The 21543-nt window shown below is 36.5% G+C and overlaps 1 protein-coding gene across 1 annotated transcript in view; it reads left to right on the top strand.

Moving 5' to 3' along the window:
- The window catches only part of Col6a5 (collagen type VI alpha 5 chain), a 223016-nt gene extending 203210 nt beyond the window's left edge, over positions 1 to 19806 (top strand). Inside the window, 4 exon segments of the mRNA XM_033759692.1 lie at positions 8504 to 9193; positions 10589 to 10685; positions 11371 to 11612; positions 18820 to 19806. Of these exon segments, the coding sequence (XP_033615583.1) occupies positions 8504 to 9193; positions 10589 to 10685; positions 11371 to 11612; positions 18820 to 18833 (1043 nt within the window). The 3' untranslated portion in view covers positions 18834 to 19806.
- The last annotated feature ends 1737 nt before the right edge of the window (positions 19807 to 21543 follow it).

Here is a 21543-nt window from a genome sequence, read left to right on the forward strand (position 1 = left end):
ACTTGGGTCCGTGCTTGCAAGGCAGGCCACCGAACCGCTGAGCTAAATCCCTGGCCCCCACAAGAGAATTTTGTATAGGTTTTGTTTTCTTTTGTTTTTATAACTTTAATTTCATTGTGTTCTGCAAACCATCTTGTTAAAAAGCCAATACATCCTTACATTTTGAATCAATCATTGACTAATAGAGCTAGAATGGTATTTAGTGATCATTGGGCGTGAATTCACTTGGGAGTAATTCTACTCTGGCCCCCCAGGGGAACATATTGCAATGTCTGGTGATATTTTTATTGTCACAAGTGAAGGGTCTTGTGACAGCTAGAGGGTAGAGGCCAAAGATGTAGCTAAACATCCCGCAGTACACAGGACAGTCTCCATAATAAATAATTATCAGGTAAAGCTGTCAATAGTGAGAGGAGAAACCTCATACTTCAAGCTCATAGTACTCACAGAATCATTAGAGAGGCCCACGACATCTGAACCCTTTCCACTGTTTCTCCATTATATCTTTAGTATTCTGCAAATTAAAAAAATATCTAAGTACTTCCATAAAATGTAAAATGTGTATACAAAGTCTCAAACAATTTATAAAATGAATTATTTTTAGTGTGCAATATATTCTTTGATTTTTCCATAGGTGTGTTGTTTTTATATTCAATAGCACATCCTGCTTTTTGCAAATTATTATGTCATAAATAGCATTTGTATATTCTTATAATCTTAATGCTGATTTTTCTAAGTGTCTGCATATTTCTTTTAATAAGTGAATGTATTTAACTGTCTCTTTTGAACACATAGTTTGGTTCTAATTTTTGCTGTTACATATTAAACATTAAGATATATCTTCTGTTAATTTAAATCTATACTGGAATTAAATAAATACAGCATAATTGGCTCCTTAGTCTTCAGGGAGTATTCGATGACTTTTCTCCTTGTGAATCAGTGTACTTCCTAAAGATGAGATCAATAGTAGAACTGTGATCATGTCTAAATATAATGATAAAGTCACAGAATATTTAAAAATTTTAGCCATGTTAAAGTAGAGTTTAGGCGATAGAGGTAGAGGTGATGGTGGAGATGATGGCAAGTGGTGGTGGTGATACTGGTACTGATCATGGCAGTAATAAAGGCAATGGTGGTGGATGATAAAGATGGTGGTAGAGATGATAGTGATCCATGTTGGTAGTGATAGTAGTAGAGGTTGGTAGTAGAGGTGATAGTGATGGAGGTGGAAGTATGAGGGTGGGTGGTAGCGATGGTGTGAAGAGGTAACGGTAATGGCCGTGGTGGCAGAGGTGGTAGCAGTGATGAAGATAAAGGTATGATAGTGGGTGGTAGTAACAGTAGTGGTCGTGGTGATGGTGGTTAGTGTAGTGGTGGTGGCAGTCCTTATTGAGGGCTTTCTATTAGAAATGACTCTGTTAATCACTTCTGTGGGTTTTTCCAGCGTTGTTGAAATGTTTCTTCATGTCACAAATGTGTTTCTGACTCCTGTTCTGTGTTAGTCCTGACTAACTCTTTAGAGGAGTTAGATAAAAAACTCAGATATAGGTCTTGTCTTCAAGAAGTTTACAGTCTGCAAAGTATAGTATGTGTAGAAAAAAATGCCCAATAGAAATCACAAAGTATTAAGTTCAATAAAAATGCAAATAGATTTGGAAGTCAATATTTATTTCATGCAGGTCAAGCATTTGCATATATTGTCTCACTTACTATTGAATGATGCATGAGAAATAATAATAACCACAGAAGCTGCTACTTATCAAGTGCAATCAAAGGCTGCACACCATGTAAGCACTTTATATACGTGACTTCATTTAATCTGTGCAAAGCAATGGTAGTATTAGAGGTGGTAATGGTGATGAGGATAGAGAATTTTAAATGTCTATTCTTCTCTTTGACATAAAATCATTGACACATTCCTTTTTGTGCCTTCCTCCTTTTTGACCTTAGCCTGTCACAGCTTGAACAGTGATCTCACCAGGCAAAAGGGAGGACAGGCCTGAGTCTGTGATGATAAATGAAATGGTATATAAATTACTGCCAACTCCTCTAGAGATAAGCATATGCAAGCATAGTGGAATTATCTTTCTCACTTTTGAGAATACATATACACTTGTGTGTGGTATACAAGCTCACTTTGCATTTTTATGGAAACTGCAGAATATGCTATAATAAGGATTTATAGATGCCTAAGATTTTTCTATTTGCTTCCTTCTAAAAATTAAATTTGTTGGCCGGGGATTTAGCTCAGTGGTTCCACCGCCTGTCTTGCAAGCACAAGGACTCGAGTTTGATCCCTAGTACCAAACCAAAAAAAAAAAAAAATTAAATTTGTGAAGTGCTTAGGATATAGTAGGCACAGTGCAAACAGTTTAGTTTTTCTTGCACAGTTGTAGTTTATTATGGGGATTTAGATAGCAAAATCAAGGCATTGAGAAGACTCAAGGTCACAGTCGACAATGGGCAAAAACAAGACTCAAGCTCCAAAAATTCTGCTCATAAGTATTGCACTATAATGCCTAGAGAAGAAAAATGCACATTTTATTTAATTGTCATAATTGCTTACTTTTAGAAGAAAATATTTTTTAGTGGCTTCAGTCAGAAGGAATATCAGCCACACTTTTCAAACCAGGGACAGGTCTTTGGTGGGCTGTTACTGTGTCCTTTTACATTTCTGCTCCACTTTCATATCTAATAACTTATTCAAGAGTTAGACAGAACTAGGTTTAAATCCTGCCTCAACCATTTACCAACTGCCATTTCTTGGCTAGGTTATTAAACCTCTTCAAGCTTCAGTTTGCTCATTTGTAAAACAGGGATGATGACAATTATACCCTCATAGCTTCAGAAGGAAGATTCAGTAAGAGAAGACAGATGTAGAGCTGAGTACGAGACCTGAACCTAACTAAATACTCAATTTGATACTCAGGAAATAGAAACTCAAAAAGAAAGCATTGACAACAAAATGAGAAGTCTTTAAAAAAAAGTATCTGCTACAGTTCAAGTGGATGGAACTGTGTACATAGGGTAGCCTCAATTGAACATATGGCTTGCTTATGAAAAACAGGTGACTAATTTTGCCCTTGGACAAATTCCAAAGCAGATTATATAATACCTGTGTGTCTTAAGGTTTCCCACAAATTCCATGAAAGACACCATAGCTGCCTGACAGCACATTAATCCCAGTTCAAATGGCTCAGGACCTCTACATTCACCCTTCTGCTAAATTTTCTTTCCATGCCCATTTCTCCCTGGAGTTGTGGGAGCTCACTTGGTTTTGTGGCTTAAATCTTTGGCCAAAGTTAGGTCAGTCTCTGGGGGTTCTTCCCTGGAGATCCAGCTGGATAGTTCCTTCCATTAAAGTCTCATCTATAATAAAGTGAGCTAGCTCTGCCTCCTCTGTCATTCTGGGGAAAGTCCTCCACAGAGGGGTTTGGCTCAGTTGATATTTCTAGAAAATATCCAACATTTCTCTTAGCTGAGTTTATTTTATTCACACTCTTCATTGTTTTCTTAAAGGAAAATATTTCTGATATTCCTGTTTTCCGAAGATGAACTGAGGCAAAGTAGAGTAATCACACCTTATATTTGACAAAATTTTAGTGTTTACCAGGCAAAAATAATATATATATATTTAGTTTCATTGATTCTCATTCCACTCCTATACATAGGGAAAGAGGCTACTTTTAGAGATCTTTTTTTAGCTTAAATATACCTCTTTTGAAAATAGTTCTGCCAGGCACTTTGGGAAAGGATTGAGATTTTTCTCATTTATAAAAAGAAAACAGGAAAACCAATAATATTTCCGGTGTGGGTGTTTGCATTAAAAAAATATTCCACTACCATAGTAAATCAATCCTTTCTCTTCTACCAAAACATTTATGAAACTTTCTTCTCTGTTTTAACAAAGTGTGTGGCTTAGTCTTTTTAAAGAAACTGAAATACTGTAGTTGGAAAACAGATACTGGTGGTAGAGCAGGAACTGTCAAGCCCAGAAACATAAACTTCCAAAGGCAGCAATGTGTATGTAATTAGTCTTCACAGTTCCTAACACACTATGGCTGAGAATTCAAGATAAGTTTTTGGTGGTGATGTGCACTATATAATATCCACAGCAAAGAGGAGTATAAGAGATGCTGTTTGTTCACTTCTTGTTGCATAGTTAGTAGGCTAATCAGAAATTCCAGGAAGAGTCTGAAACTGGGTTCTTGGTGTGGAATAGGAGGCTCATACATTTCAAACATGCTTGTGAAATGCACAATACTGTTCAGTGCTATAAATGCATTAATAAAGGAAAAATTTGGCACATGCATGACTAATTCTTAATCCTTTGGGAGAAGTGAAAGCCTGTGGAGCATCTTCAAAGAAGACAGTCAATTCTCACCTATGAGAACTGCTGGAGATGGAATAAAGCAACTAGATATGGCTCCTGACTGAAATAAGCAACACTTCTGAAGACATTGAACATTAGGAAATGAAAGACCGTGATCTTGAGAAGTGGGAAACAAATGAGGAGACTCCTACAATTTCTCCAGTTTACTGCCTTTGGATAGTTTCCAGTCCATGGTGCTAGAAGGGAGAATTCAGATGTAGCCCAGTGAACTCCAGAGATGAGGAAACAGAGCTGAGAGTCCAGGGAGGCAAAAGGGCTGAGAGTTCATAGGTTAGAGGTCCAGAGGGGAGAGACCCGCACAGAAAGAATCCCAGAGATCGGCAGAAAGTCTCCATGGATTAACCAGTAGAGTACCGATTGCACATGCATATAAGGAAATCATCTGAGACTGGGGAAAGAGCCATTTGAAAGGAATATTTGCCCTCTCTTGCACAGGGCTCTTTCCCACCAGCAAGGTTGGAAAAATTTATAATTCATAGAGCACTGGAAAGAAACTCAGGAAGGCCTTGCCTTAATATTAGGAAATAATAGGCCCTAAAATAAGCACTACTCTGGACACTCATAACAAATCATAATGGCAAGACCTACAATGACCCAACTCTTCCCATGTAACCTAACTCCTTCCCAGAGCAGAGCCCATAAATATTTACATGAATACAAAAGTATCCCACACCTGACAGCATTTTACAATGTCTGGCATTAAAAGGTGCAAAATGGCTACTAATGAAGAGTATAATCACTCAAAACAAAACCAGAACTAATATAGATGTTGCAATTAGCAAACAAATATATTAAAAATAGTAAAACAGTTTTCCCCTTAAGTTTATTGGTACATTTTAGGTATGCAGTACAGTTACATTCATCATTAGGATCTTGTACCTTTACATGACAGATCTTGGTTCTTATTTTTTCCCCATTCTCTCGCTCTCCCTTCACCCCCTCCACATTTTAGGTGCAGTACAGTTACATTCATCATTAGGATCTTGTACCTTTACATGACAGATCTTGGTTCTTATTTTTTCCCCATTCTCCTGCTCTCCCTTCACCCCCTCCACCCTTCTCTATTTATAAAGACTTTTTTTCCCCATTTGTCATATTTTTTTCCTTCTTTCCTTTCCCCTCATACTTCTCCTACTCCTTTAGCCCTTTCCTTCCTATTTCACAATATCAATTATACATTTTGATCCTTATTTACACTTTTAGCTTTTCACATCAGGGAAATTGGTATTTAGGACACATGTGTATACTATTTATTTAAAACAGTATTTATAACTGTATTCCACCTGTCACAAAGACAAGTGGAGACGTAGAAGATCCAAAGAGAAGATTGAAATAGGATTTGTAAAGATGAGAAGTATAATGGCTATGATGAATAATATATTGGATAAGAAATCAATGGCAATTTAGATTTGGCCACAAAAAAATAAGTGAATCTGAAAGTATATCAAGAGAAGTTATCAGAAGTGAAATGGAGAGAAAAAAGATTTTTAAAAAATAGAATGAGTGTTAATGAGCTTCAATATTTTCTCCTAATAATTGATGGAAACACTAAAAAGAAAATTAGCAAGACTACAGCAGATTTGAGCAACACTATCAGCTAATTTGACCTGACTGACATTTATAGAAAGCTCCACCCAATAGTAGGATACAAACTTTTTAAATACATATGACACATTTATCAAGGTAGACAGTATTGTGGGGTTTAAAACAATGCTCAAGATTTTAAATGATTCCCATTATGCTAAGTTTGTGTAGAACTGGTATTATTTATTTCTTAGAGATTTTGTCAAATTCACCAGTAAAAATCATCAGTGCCTAGAGTTTTCTTTTTGGGAAGGTTTGAACTACAAATTCAATCTATTAGGCATAGGCTATTAAAATTATTTCTTTTTGAGTGAGCTTTGGTGATTTGTGCATTTCACGAAATTTCAGTGTTTCACCTAAGCTATCTAAATTAAATAAAAAATCAACAGTAGAAAGATCTGTGAAAAGTGCCCAAGTATTTGCAAACTCAAAAAGCACTTAGTATTTTGAAATGAATGAAAATGAAAACATCCAAATATGTAAGATTAGAAGAAAGCAGTACTTATAAGGAAATTTATAGCATTTCCAATATTGATAAAGGTTTCATATCTGTGACCTAATTTTCATGTTAAGTCAGAAAAAGAAAAATGAGTTAAATTCAGGGTAAATAGATGAATATAATAAAATTTAAGCAGAATGCAACAAAATAGAAAAATAATAGATAAAAATCAAGAAATATTTCTTTGAGATCAATAAAATTGATAAACCTATATAGTTTAAACTCACCAGAAAAAGAGAGAAGACAGATAATCAATATAAGCAATGAGATAGAGGAGGCATATTCTACAGATATGAAGGACAACCAGGGAACATTTTGCATATAAATTAGACAGCTTAAGTGAAAAACAGAAATATCTTGCAATACACAAATTGCAAAACTCACTCAAGGAGAAATAACTTAAACAGCCTGTACCTAATAGAGGGACTGAATTTGTAGTTAAGTAAAGAAAACTCCAGGTACAGATGATTTTACTGATGAATTCAACAAAATATTAAGGATGAAATAATACCAATGCTACACAAACTCTTTGGGGAAAGTAGAGAGGTAGGCATATTTCCCAGCTTATTCTTTGAAACCAGATTACCCTGATACCAAAACCAGAAAAAAATAATACATGAAAGAGTGACTGTAGGTCCACACTCATGAATATAGATGCAAAATTCTAAACAAAAATTTAATGAGTCAAATTCAGTAATAGATAAAAAAGGTAATACCCCAATAATGGAGGGCTCATTGAGTATTCAAAAACCAGCTAAAAGGGCACTTGCCCTATTGGTAACACATGTTTGTTGCATTCTCTTTCAATATTAAGCTTTTATAGCATTAATAAAGGCTAACTGATTTATTTTTTATGATGAGTAAATACAATAATAAACATAAAAACATCTAATAGGCTGAAGACAAATTGGTATCAGTATATCTTCTGCTACTTAAAAATGTTTTTATTACTTGATTATGTTTCAAACATGCTTCTGTCATAGAAGAAAAGAACATTGGCTAACTGCTTCCTATCCGAGTTGGCATTTGCTGTTGTGACCTCACCAATGAACTATCATTTCCATGATTGTGGGCAGGTTTCATAATCCCATGGCTTTAGAGCAGTGTTAATTGAAGTGCTAGTCTGCAATCCAATAAACTCGCATCCAAATGGAAACTGCAGAACTGTTTCCTTCTTTGGGAGTCTTGCTACAAGAAAATCATTGTCAGCTGGACCCATCAATGCTTGGTTATGCAGTCATCTTACATCACTGACTGCATGCTCCTTATCTTTTCATGGGCTGATAAACTGTTTAAACTAGCACTTGTTTGAGCACCAAAGTCTTAAAGTATAAAAGATCTTACACAATGTTACAGTTCTAAAGTCAGTACTTGTTTATGGTTGGTCTCATGCCATCACTTCATGGTGTATTTTGTGAACATGTGCATTAAGTTAGATGAGTTCGTGTCACTGATAAATGTCACTTTGAGGGCCAGGAATTTAGCTCAGTGGTTCTGCTGCCTGCCTTGCAAGTTTGATCCCAAATGCTGAAAAAAAAAAGCATTGTTTTGGGGCCAGGGATTTGGCTCAGTGGTTCTGCCACCTGCCTTGCAAGCGCATGGGTCCAAGTTCAATCCCTGGTACAAAAAAAACAAAACAAAATTTGACATCTATATTTTCTTTTTGGATCACTAAATATAGTAGATGCAAATGTATGCTCCTCGTGTTGTAACCATGTGGAATCCACTAAAAATAGCTTGCATCAAAATAGTTGGGAGATGAATCAATATTTTGACATAAGATCTGAGATGGGATAGCAAATAGGTTTCTTCTCCCCTGACGACATGTACTGAATGACAGTGTTTCTCTATGCACTATGTGAAGACAGATTAGTGAATGTGTCTGGGAACAAGTTCTGTGGTTGACTAGTGATGTCTGCCGTTGGTGTGGGAATGAAGCAAAGCAACACCTCACACCAGCTACTTGTCATCTGAGTCTTGGAGTTTTCTTTCTACTAGAAAGAGTGACTTGAGTTATTCTGTTGCAGGACATGAAAATTATGGCAGGAAGGAAGAAACAGATCTGACTTATGAACCAGGAGATGCCTCTCTTCAAGAAAATTACATGGATGTAGCCTTCCTTATAGATGCTTCCCAAAGAATAGGACATGATGAGTTTAAGGAAGTGAAAGCTTTTATAGTCTCAGTGCTTGATTACTTTTATGTTACCACAGATCCACTGACCTCCCCCTTAGGAGACAGAGTGGCTGTTCTGACTTACTCTCCCCCAGGCTATCTGCCCAACACTGAAGAATGCCCAGTCTATCTGGAATTTGATTTGATTACTTATAGTGATATAAACCAAATGAAACATCATCTCCAACACTCTCTTCAACAGCTCAATGGAGATGTTTTTATTGGTCATGCCCTGCAGTGGACAATCGATAATATCTTTGTGGGAACCCCCAATCTGAGGAAAAACAAAGTTGTCTTTATAATATCTGCTGGTGAAACCAATCCTTTAGACAAGGAGATTTTAAGGAATGTATCTCTGAGAGCCAAGTGTCAAGGATACGCCATATTTGTATTTTCCTTTGGTCCTTTACACAATGACAAGGAATTAGAAGAATTAGCCAGCCACCCCTTGGATCATCACTTAGTCCAGCTTGGCCGGACCCACAAGCCAGATTTGGACTATATAATCAAGTTCATCAAGCCATTCGTTCATTTAATCAGACGTAAGTTATTCAAAACTTTCTCCTCTAGATCTGGGGGTAAAGCTCAGTGGTAGACTGCTTGCTTAGCATGCATGAGGCCCTAGATTCAATGCCCAGTCCTTAAAAAAAGATTTTCTCTTTTACTGCTTTTGCAATAGTTCTAATGTCTCTGTGTACAATTCATCAGCAGACTTAGTCAAATGATACTCACTTCAGTTATGAGTGGTGGAATGTAGGTGAGTAAGAGGCAGTGAAAAAAACCGCAGAGAAATATTCAAGGTCTTATTGACCTTGAGCTGTGCTGCTGCCCTCTGAGGGCTTTTTTGAGGAAGTCCTCAAATGGATGAAAAGTTTCCTTTAACCTAATCTGTGATTGTTTACTATATGCCAGCTTCTTTTAATTGGTCATGCTAATTTAGTCTTCAGCCCTCAAAGGAAAATAATCATAGTCTTTTTTATAAAGGAAAAAGTGAGGTTCAGGGACATTAAATAAATTCCTTAAAGGATCACAATTAATTGGGAAATTCTAGACTCTGCCCCATACATTCTGACCCGAGAGCTATATTCTTGTCCTTTATACTTTAGTTACTAAAATCTTAAGATATAGTGCTATAATAAACAGTACTACTGCCACTATCCTCTGCCTGTTCCAAGGACTTCTATTTTTTCCTGCATTCTAATTAACCTTGGTTTTGGCTTGAATTCTTCTGACCTCTGGGTACAAATGTCAGCCTGGACACAGCAATGCAGGGACTTTCAAGGTGTCTTGACACAGGGCATTCTGAGAGTGTTGCCCCAGTCTCTGCCCACGTGTCCATTTTAGGTGTAGGTATAGCAACACAGTGAAGATCTTATGGTGCTAAACAAGTCTTGGCCTCCACTGGGACACAGGAACGGGGCAGTAGCCACTCTGGTGGTTTTCTGAAGCTGCTGGGAGTTTGCTAGTTTTTCAGGATGAATATTTTTCTGATACTCACAGTGCCCCAGGACTCCCATAGTCCTCAACAGTCTTGGAATTTAGGAGTTATGTTTAATAGCAGGCAAAATAATGGTGTCTTCTCACAACCCCAAGCTTTAATAAGCAGGCAATTCCAATAACTAATGAAGTCACCTGAAAAGATCCTCCATTTCCAAAGAGAAAAACAGATCATAGGAGAATTTAAGAGATGTCCTTGAATTATATCACAAACCTTCACATACAGAACATGGGGATATTTTATTCAATTACTGCTATATCTTCTTGACTTGGCCAACATTAAGGTATTTGAACCTTAAAGTGTGCCTTTGCCTAGTCCCTTAAAATTAATTTGTTTTTGAAAATACCACCAGCCACAGGAAAAGATAAAATGACTTTGAGTGATAGTCATAATGTGAGAAGGTGAAATCTAAACTAATCAGGATACCCTCTCTCTCCAGGTGCTATCAACAAATATCCCGACAATGATCTGAAAGCCAAGTGTGCTAACATCACCTTTCCCAGCCCAGAGAATGTTGGCACAGAAAACACTGTGTTGTGAGTTGAGAAATTCCAAGTTTGGGAAATGTTGCAATATAAACAGCACTTTAGAAAATATTGTGAAGCTAATAGCATTTTGGTTTTCAGGATGCAAGTTTTGGGGTGTGTGAGTTTTATTTGCAATAGTTTGTGATACCAACACAGACTCAGAGTTAGTAGCAGATAGAACATGATGTATGCTAGAAAGAGTCATGTTTCTATTTTTGTTGGGGGGGAACTGAAACTCTTATTTATACATTTTTAGTAATTAAGTAACATGATTCTAATATTGGATAATGCCAAAAAAGAAAACACTATATCAAAGATTGGAGCAGAAGAAAAACATGAAAAAGAAAACCAAAAAAATAGCTTCTACATTTAGAAAACAAAACATATATGAAGACTAGCAAGAAGGACTCTTTCAAGATTTACTTGAAATCCCAAGTACTCAATAAAAATTCAGTGATGAAAGCCGTGTTGGTTTGGAGTCTTAGACTATTGAGACAAATAAATGTTCAATTTATTTGAATGTTCAGAATATTAGGAAATTGCCCCTTAGTAGCATTCCACCTGCAAACTACATTTAGACTTTTCCAATGGTGTGCATAAAATGGATTCCTGTTTTATTATTTGGCTATATTTAATTTAATCTTGCAAGGGACTTGGCTAACTAATTTTTCATCTTTTCCCTCCATCACTTCAGACTTATTCCTGAGGTATATGAAATAGAAACAGAGGACAGTGAGCTGTTTGGTCACCTTGGTTCCCAGGAGCAACATTTCTTTGAATTGGGAGATAACAGTAGTAATTCTGGGATTGCTACTGATTTGACCCAGAAGTCATACATGCTCTTTTTGCCTGGGGAAGTGATGCTGAATGACAAGGAGGAGGCATATTCAAAAGAAATTATAGCTCCAGGAAATGATAAGCAACAAGGAGAAAAAGGTAATCTTGAGAATAATAGTTGAAGATCCTAATGCAGGGGTGGCGAACCTGTGGCACTCATGTTGTTTTTCTTTTAAGACAGAAGATGTTAATGCATGAGTTGTTTTTTCTAAAACAAAACCTCAGTGTTCACGTTCAATTGCAGTGTTGGCACTTTGCAATAAATAAGTGGGTTTTGGGTTGCACTTTGGCATTCATTTCTTCAAAGGTTCACCATCCCTGCCCTAGAGAACTTTGTTATTTGTATTTCCTCTGGTGAAAGAAGAGCAGTGAGGATTCACTAGATCTGGTATAGATGACAGTACAAGGTAAGAGGGGTTTACGGTCCAGGGCCACAAGAGGATCCACAAAATAAGAAAAGAAAGGTGAAAAGGAAATTGCTTGTACTTCAACAGTCAGAATTAGAAGTAGATGTAAAGGCTTGGTGTGGAATGAGGGACAATTGACAAGTGAGAGGGACGTGAATGAGGACGACAGGTCCTAAGTAGGCAGGAGGAAGCGGCACCCCTGTGCAGAAGGTGCTGAGGGAGTTGTGCAAGGGACCTCCAGAGCATCAGCACTTGAGTTCTGCCTTCTGCCTTTGCAACTAGGGCTTTCCCAGTTTGAGATGCAGGCTCCTCACTGAGCCTCAGTGCCAGTGGAGCGGTAGAGGGCAAAGCTGCCGAGGATCTAAGATCCTTGCGGAGGCTACAGGCAGCTCTTTGGCTGGAGACATGATCGTGGACCCAGAGATAGCAGAAAGCAAGAGAAAGAAAACAGAAGGCTTATGGCAGATTCACTGGGCAACAATCCACAGTCTTTGCTATGTACCACAAATCAATATTCCTAAGTCTGTAATAGTTGAAAATATGCATGTCTAATGATCTAGCAACATTCCTCCATATATAAAAATATAAATGTATAGATTTTCACTAGATGTTATGTACTAGAACATATATAACAGCATTTATATATTTATAATATATATATATAATCAGTCCCAAATGGAACAAGCATCCTACTGCCCTCCCCATGTTAGTTAAATGGTATTCCATGGGGACACCACACCATATTCTCTGGGGGTGAGATGTAGACATTAATATTTTTTGAAGTTCCCCAGATGATTCCACTGAACATTTGAGTTTGTATGACACTGCTATAAATTCTGACTGTCTCAGTCTATTCAAATGTTATTTCCTGCCAAATATGGTAAGGTTGGTAGAATCAAAAGGGTTGTCATCTGTTATGTTTTTTGTTTTTTGTACCGGGGATCAAACTGGGGACCTTGCAGTTGCAAGGCAGGCTGCGGAGCCATTGAGCTAAATCCTCGGCTGTCATCTGTTATGTTTGGAAAATGATTTAATTGGAAAGCTAGAGGGAAGATAGGAAAGGACTGCAGCTTAGGAAGACACACACTGATACAGGGGTTCAGACCATCTCAACTGTGTCACAGACTGGATCAGCTTTTAAAGATTAGCTGTAGATCCCTCTGCTGGGTATCTCTCCAAAAGAATTAAAAGAATCATACCACAGTGATATATGCACACCCATGTTTATAGTGGCACAGTTTGTAGGAGCTAAAACTTGGAAATGGCCCAATTGCCCATCAGTTGGAGACTGGATAAAGAAGATGTGGTTTTTCTATGAAATGGAATACTACTCAGCCATAAAGAATGAGAAACTAGAGTCATTCATAGGAAAATGGATACATATTGAGGATATACTCCTAAATGAAATAAATAAGACACTCATGTGTAAATACCGAGTAGTTTCTCTGGTGTGAAAAACTAAAAGTGTAAATAAGATCCTAATGGTATAATTGACAATGTGAAGTAGGAAGAAAAGGGCTAAAGGTGTAGGGGAAATGGGAAGAGAAGGGGAAAGGAAATAAGGGAAAAGAAAAAAACATGAGAAAATAAAAAAATGGAAACAAAATCTTTGTAAATCGTGGGGGAGAGGGTGAATGGAGGGCAGGGGTATGGGAAAAAATGAGAACTAATATCTGTCATGTAAGGGTACAAGATCTGGATGATAAATGTAACTGTGCTGCATACTTAGAAAGTACCAATAAACTCAGTGAGAAAAAAAAAAAAAGATTAGCTAGTGGCCTGGGTCCATTTGACTATTATCACAGTCCTGGTGTCATATGAGCTCTAGAATCTTTTTGGCTGAGAGGTGACTTTTTTGTTTATTATAGTTCTTTATCATTTTTTTCCTCCAAAAGTTTTCTAGGTTTTTCTATATTATATACTTTGTCTTGCATTAAGAAACAGATAGTGTCTTTAATTCTTTTCCTCAGCAATTTCTGGCCAACAGCTTGTTTTGGTCACACTTAAGCAGCCCTGTTTTATGAAGCCAGTCTGAGTCTCCAGAAAAATATGTTTGTTTTTTTTTTTTGTTTGTTTGTTTTAGAATCCTGGAAGCTAAAATTGGAATGACTGGGAATCACTGAGTTACACTATAAGTATCACCTTATAGATAAGCAAATGGAAGCCACAGACATCTCAAGCGACTTACCTAAGAATACTGTATTCACAGCACCCTACACAATGCCACTCGTTACAGTGATTCATCCTCTATGATTATGTCCATGCAACATCAGTTCACATGAAAATCAGGCCATGTGAAGGAAAATCTCAGATATTAAAAGTTGCAGATGATACATATAAATCTCAAGGCATACGTTGTGCCTGGCACATATATTCCTATATGAGTTACTAAAGCCCAATAATACATTGACAAATAAAGATAAAAAATGTATCATATAAAATTTTCAGTTCTTATTTCATTTTGTTGACCTTTTGTTTACCTAAAGAACAGTGAGTTTTTCTTTTTTACCTGTCATGTCCTGATATTTTCTTTTCTTTTCCTCATTGAGTTTGTTGGTACATTTTAGGTATACAGTACAGTTACAATCATCATTGGGATCTTGTACCTTTACATGACAGGTCTTGGTTCTCATTTTTTCCCCTTGTCCCTGCCCTCCCTTCACCCCCTCCTCCCCTCCCCATTTACAAACACTTTATTTCCATCTTTTCATTTTCTCACATTTTTTTCTTTTCCCTTATTTCCCTTCCCCTACCCATCCCACCTTCCCTACACCTTTAGCCCTTTTAATTCCCCTCTTTCTTTTTCCCTACTGCTCCCACTTCCCCTTCACCTTTGCACCTTTTCTTCCTATTTCACATTATCTGTTATACCTTTTAGTCCTTATTTCCACTTTCAGTTTCTCACACTAGAGAAACTATTCAGTATTTACACATATGTTGGGCAGATTTTCTGTTTGTGGATTATAATATACATTTGCAAAATTTAAACATGTATTTTTAAAGCATAATTGTAACCGTTTTCCATGTATACTGTCTAGGGCTTGTTCCTTGGTTTTTATTTTCCAACTATTAAGTGAAGTGTTTTTCGAAGTGTGAGGATTAAACCAGTAACATATGTGTCATCTGGAAAATCATTAGAAATGCAGATTATTAGATACTATGCCAGACCTGCTGAAAGGGAAACTCTGGAGATGGGCTTTCCAGATGACTCTGATGCAAGCTAAAGTTGAGAACTATTGCCCTTGTGTCTACAAGTACTTAAATCATATATCTTTAGTGAAAGTTCTTCCACAGTACGGTAGTAGGTATTTGGGCAAAAGAAGGTCACTGACAAATAATGTGTCCTTTTTGCAGGAACTGTTGTCTTTAATGGGTTAATTATTATTGTGATTTTGAGGGGTATAGCCAAACTGTTTGACTATAGAATCTTACAGTAGGGAACATCTTATAAGGCTAGTGTTTTGTAGAAGCACCTTTGGGAAACAGTACAGTAGTTGGAAGAAAGAATTCTAGGCCCAGAGATGGATTTTGGTACTGTTTCCAAGATTACTGATCATATGATCTTGGGTATGTTACTGCTTCTCTGAGCCTCCATTTCCTTATCCAAATAAGGGGGATAACAATAATAAAGATTATTGACTAATGTGAACAGTAATGAATGTAAGCAATGAATGTAAGCAATTACATAAAGAATGTAAGTAATGAATGTAAGTAATGTAAACTAGAGTAAAAGTTTAATCAACTTTAAATTATCATGATCATGATAGTTGTGCTGACAAATGACATTAGAGCTATTGCTGTCTGGAAAGAACATCAAACTGGGAATGAGGAGACCCAGGTGCTGGCCTTGGTTCTGTCGCTAACTAGTTTTGTTATCCTCATTAGATAGTGAGGAGCTGGGATGGGGCCCATGTTTTCTTACTGGAGTACATGGGTTGTGGAGAGAACACAAAGACTTTCTAGTGCATGGGCTTCTAAAAGCTAGACTGGATGGGCGCTTTGTACTAAGAATGTTGCTTGTGTCTGAGGATAGTGATGTTCTTTCCGGATCTCCTTTTACAAACTTCCCCGGCTCCACAGACAAAAACAAAACAAAACAAAACAAAACTGGCACATTTCTCAGCCATTCTGAATTTGATTAGGGTAGAAAATGCACCTAGGAAGGCATTGGAGTTAGGGCAGGAGTTAATAAACTGTGAGTAAAAACTATAATGAGAAATTATCTAATTAATAAATGCATTTCCAATAAAAATGTTTACTTTTGCTTTGGTAGAATTACCAAAACTTAAATATGTACAGTATTGTGATAAATTCTAATGATAATCCATATAGACAAAATTTTAACATAGAAGCTTAGCCATAGGAAATAAAAAGTGCACACATCTATGTGTGCATATATGTATATACTTTTTCTCCTGCAAACAAAATTTTTAAGATATATAAATATACTACAGATAGAATGAAATTCTACTAGAGAAATGGATTGGAAATACAAACTTAAGGAGAGAAATGTTCACTATATAATACCTAGCTTTTAAAACATGGGCATGTTTGCGTATATTTTTAATAGATAATTGTAATATAAAATCATTATGATATTTAGATTGCATTGGGTAAGTTATAAGAGAAATATTAATGATGCATTTATTTATTTGTTGAACTCATGATTGAAACCAGGGCCTTTGCACTAAGGTATATTCCTAGCTACATTATTTTATTTATTTTATTATTTTGAGACTGGATTTCCCTAAGTCACTTGTTTGCCCAGGCTGGGCTCAAACTTGGATTCTCCCATCAGCCTCCCAGATTGGTGGGATTCAGTGACCAACTGGTAGTTTTCTTTTTAAATGTCAATGTTTCCAATATATTACAAAAATAACATATTTCCAACTACTTAAACTTATAGTAAAAAAATTGATGTTACCTTTAAAATTTGCAAAGCAGAAGTACGTATTTTTTTCCTTTGAGGTGGAGACAAAGCAAGAGTGAAGACAGTGAGGCTGGAGCTGCTGTAAGATTACGCCTTGGCCCAGCTTTGAAGCCCACCCTGAGACAGGACTTTATGTGTGATCTACTGAGGAGGGGATCACAGGAGAATCAGTGAGGGAAGGGAAGAAGCAGGACCTGGATGGAAAGGGAGCCAAACAATGGTGTCATCCCAGGAAAGTCCCATAGAGGGTAGCTAAAGCCTGGATCTACAAGCGATCTCAGGTGGCTAAGGCTGCAGGATGTTCTGACCAGAAGCAAGGATGGGCTTCCTCACTCCTTCTGAGATCTGTGATTGGTCAAGAGCTTCCAGGGAGAGAGGAAAACCCCAGGCACTCATAGAGTGTGTGGTTAAATACTCTCTATCAGTTCACAGGTGCCTCTCTGAAGTGATAGGAAAAACTTTTATAAATAGCAAAAACCTATAAAGTGATACAGTGTAAAATGGCTTCTGCTGTCTCTAACAGCAGTTTGTTTTGTTTAGCTCAAAACTAATAGGCACCAAAGGCACTAATTGCTGAATGAGGCATTTGGTCTCACCCTGAGATAACGGGGCCCATCAAGGCTTGAGCTCCGAAGAGACTGGAGCCACAGGATCCTAAAAGTGTCTAGATGAAAGAACCCATTGCTAACATTTGCTCCCCTGACCCTGAACACCCCCTTCCTATGGACTAGAATAGAAAACTAGGTGAATCTTAATGGTAAACTCCCCAACTGTAAAGAACTGTTACGTTTAGGTTGAAAGTTAACTATCCTGTGACCATGATGTGAACTGTGAGAATGAAATGTTTCCACCCAAACGAAGTCAAGGCTGTGAAACCCTATAAAAGGAGGAGTTGTAACCCAGTGCATCATGGATCCAGGCACGGTTTATGTGCGATTGACCGTTATTGATGAGTAAATTTGTTATTTTACTTTCATTCTGCTGCCTCTCGGTGTGTCACTTACTAATTCCTTCCATAACAGAAGAATGGTAGATACCTTTATTGGGAATAAAAGCTCACATGGCTGTGGTTGAGGGCAGTGGGAAGAGTGGGGAAAAAAATCTTGCCCTAAAAATTAATGTTAAAAAAGTCAAAAGGATTCTGAAAAGAGCTTGGTCATTGTCTATTTTACACATTTCTTCAAATGTCTATTTAATAATACTGGCTACTAAATTTGCTAAGCATGGAAATTAAATCATAAATGTAGCAGTGTTTTCCCAGGGGGGAAAAATATGTCCATAGTTTTGCTTATATGAAGCATGATCAAAATTATGGTGAATCTTTTAAAATTAAAAAAAATTACAGTAAAAGATATATTGCCATCAATCCTCCTCAAGATACTCCCTCTTCCCACTGCTAATACACTTTCCTATTCTTGCCACATTCTGAAGCAGTTCTCAAAGTCCTCTTTGTGAGTATCTTTAGTTGTGCTGTTACACTTACCATTTAAGGGCCTCTTGACTTAGGGGAGGAGCCAAAAGTCACATGATGCCAGATTTGGTGAATAAGGTGGATGAGGACACAACATAGCTTTATTTTACAGAAGTTGTGATCACAAAATATAGTGAATGTTTAAATATAAAAATATATTACAGTAAAAGATAGTGCCATTAATTCCCCTGAAAATATTTAATATACCCCCCTGCTTTGAACATATTTATCCCATTGTTCTTGGCAATGTGTCTTTTACTGTAATAAGTCTTTTTTAAAATTTGAACATTCACCCTATCTTTTGATCACCCCTTGTATGGTGTTCATTTATGTCTACTATGATATCACACTGAATTGGACTTTTATTTTAATTATTAAAATGGCAAAAAATCTGCTCATGTTGTTTGGTAGGTGGCATGTGAAGGAGTAAACTCTTAAGGGGACATTCTAAGCAAATATAATGACATTCAGGGAAGTCCATATGTTTATGTTTTGCAGATGATGAAGATTGAAGATGATCCTAGCAGAAGAGAAAATAACCCTATTGGCATGTATAATTCCGAGTTCTAATGAGAAAAGTAACATCTGTGACAGTGGTCAGTGGCAGGACTTCTTCATCAAAACTACTGAATGAGCATGCTAAATTTTGCTCTTGGTCTCAAATCTGCAGAAAACACTTTCCTGAATAAACACACCATCGAACACACCTAAACAAATGATTTCATTTCTCCTGAGAACTTGAAGCATTATCTGAATCTTTTTGGATTCTGAATTTTGATTCTGAATTTTGAACAATTTTGATGATGTAGCTGCCTAATGAAGATTTTGGTGTAATTTCTATTACATATCTATCTCAGATTGATTTCTTAAGTAAAGAGAATTTACAATTAGAATGTCCTAGGAATTTTTGAAAACCTATTTTAGCACTGGAAATCCATGTCCATATCTTTTGATATGGTATGATCCCAATGTTGCTCCCAGCACTATCTGTAAAACCTATCAGTCAGTCTGCTGTACCTATAGTCTATTCCTTCTGTCTATCAGACATCCACAAAAGAATGGAATTAATTCACAGGAAGGAAAAACTTGAAAAGGTACTTTTATGAACTGCTGCTTTGTGTTGTGATCAGTTATTCTGTTTTAGTATGTTTTGCTTTGCATATATTTTGATTTTTGCTTCAAGAAATCATAGATAATAGGAGGTGGGAAGATAGGCCTTTCTCAAATGGGAGGATCAAGAGATGCAGGGAAGAGAGGAAAAGGGGGAAAGGGGATGAAAAAAGGAATTAGGAAGTATTATGTACATGCACCAGAATTTAAACTATGTATTAACACATGTACTAGAAGTTATAGAAATGCATAAACATTCTATATGGTCAGAGATGTTCTTGCTACAATATAGCAAAGACAAGTCTAACCCAGAAACGTATTCTATTTTTATGTAATGGTATTCTAATTCAAAATATATTTTGAAAATACATGATATATAAAATAAGCCAATAACAAATTGTTTTAAAATCATTTAATTTAAAAGTTCAAATTGTATAATTGATGAAGTGAAGTAGAAAGAAAAGGGCTAAAGGAGTAGGGGAATTGGGAAGGGTAGGGGAAAGGAAGGAAGGGAAAAGAAAAATATGAGACAAGGAAAAAATGGAAACAAAGTCTTTGTAAATAGGAAAGGGTGGAGGCGGTTAAGGGAGGACGGGAGTATGGGCAAAAAATAAGAACCAGATATATCATGTAAAGAACCCAATGATGAATGTAACTGTATTGTATACCTAAAAAGTATCAATAAACTTAATGAAGAAATCATTCAATTTGATTAAGACAAGTAATTACTAAGTCAGTGACCATGTGTTGTATAAAAGATGAAATGACTCTTAATAGGCTAAGACTTGGCAATTTACTCTTTTTTTCACAATAATTTTCCTTAACATTACTGTTTTTGTTTATATAATTTTAAAATAATTAACTCTAAGTTGTCAGAATTTTTTTAAAAAGTAGTCATTTATTGATCTTTGAGAAGTTCTAGGGCCTTGGATTACCCTGCCTCACAAGCACAAGGGCCTGAGTTTGATCCCTGCTACAAAAAAAAGAGAGAAGTTCTAAGGTAAACTACTCATTTATAGAGTTTTATTTTTCCATAAGAGCCCTGCAGTGTGTGTGTGTGTCTGTGTGTACACATGTGTTCATGCGTGTACCTGTGGGCATATGTAAATGTGTATAAATGTATGCACGAAGAACATAACAGATCCCTAAATCTGAAAGTGACATGGTTATAAAAAAAATGGAACCATGGCAACTCATGCTTTGCTGAGGGCAGATAAATTATCATAACTTTGAATAGCATAATTTTGCAATATCTAGTTAGGGATCCTACAGCCATCAATCACACTGCTAGATCTGTATGTCTGTGTGTGAGAATATCTCACTCATGTACATAAGTGACCAAATACAAATGTGTTCATGGCAGTGCTGTGTGTTTTAGCAAAGAGTTGAAACCAATCTAAATATCTAAATGTAGGTTGTTCATATAATGGAATGTGATACAGCTGTTAAATCGATAAACTGGAGCTACATTTGTTTACATGGACAAATCTCAATGATAATAATTAACCAGAAAAGTTGCAGAAAGACACTTTATGACATAATTTACACAAATTTATGACAAATTTTAGACAACATTTTAAAAGTCCCCAAAGCAATGCCACAAATCATTTATGACTACTGAAGGCCCCACTGTAAGAGTGAAGGAATATATGGAGATACAAACACCAAACTCAAGACAGTGGTTGTCTTTCAATGGCAAGAGGTACAGCAAGGGAATATCTTATCTCTTAAGCTGGGTGGTAGGAAAATGCACATTTTTTACTCTTTGTTTTTGGATGCCTGACATTTCATAATTTAAAAGAAAATGAACCAAGTCTTAAAATATAAATGCAAAATTCAAGTGAATCTTTATGCTACATCTAAAGCCATGTTAGAAATTGGAAGAGATTTTAAAACATAGATAACTTTCTTGCCTTTGAGGAGTTTGCAGAAAGTCAAGGCATTCCAGTTAGTAACACACTAGAATAATGGTTTTCCTGAACAATGAGTATGAGGAAAACTTGTTCCCTTCTCTGATGTGCCACGTTATTTTGATCAGTGTACCAAATCAGTTTACGTTCCTCTAAGTATACAATCTTTTGATATGATTTTATACCTGAGTAGTACTTTGAG

Source organism: Fukomys damarensis, unplaced genomic scaffold (assembly GCF_012274545.1).
Source record: "Fukomys damarensis isolate Sample0158 unplaced genomic scaffold, DMR_v1.0_HiC HiC_scaffold_37, whole genome shotgun sequence".
Taxonomy (NCBI): domain Eukaryota; kingdom Metazoa; phylum Chordata; class Mammalia; order Rodentia; family Bathyergidae; genus Fukomys; species Fukomys damarensis.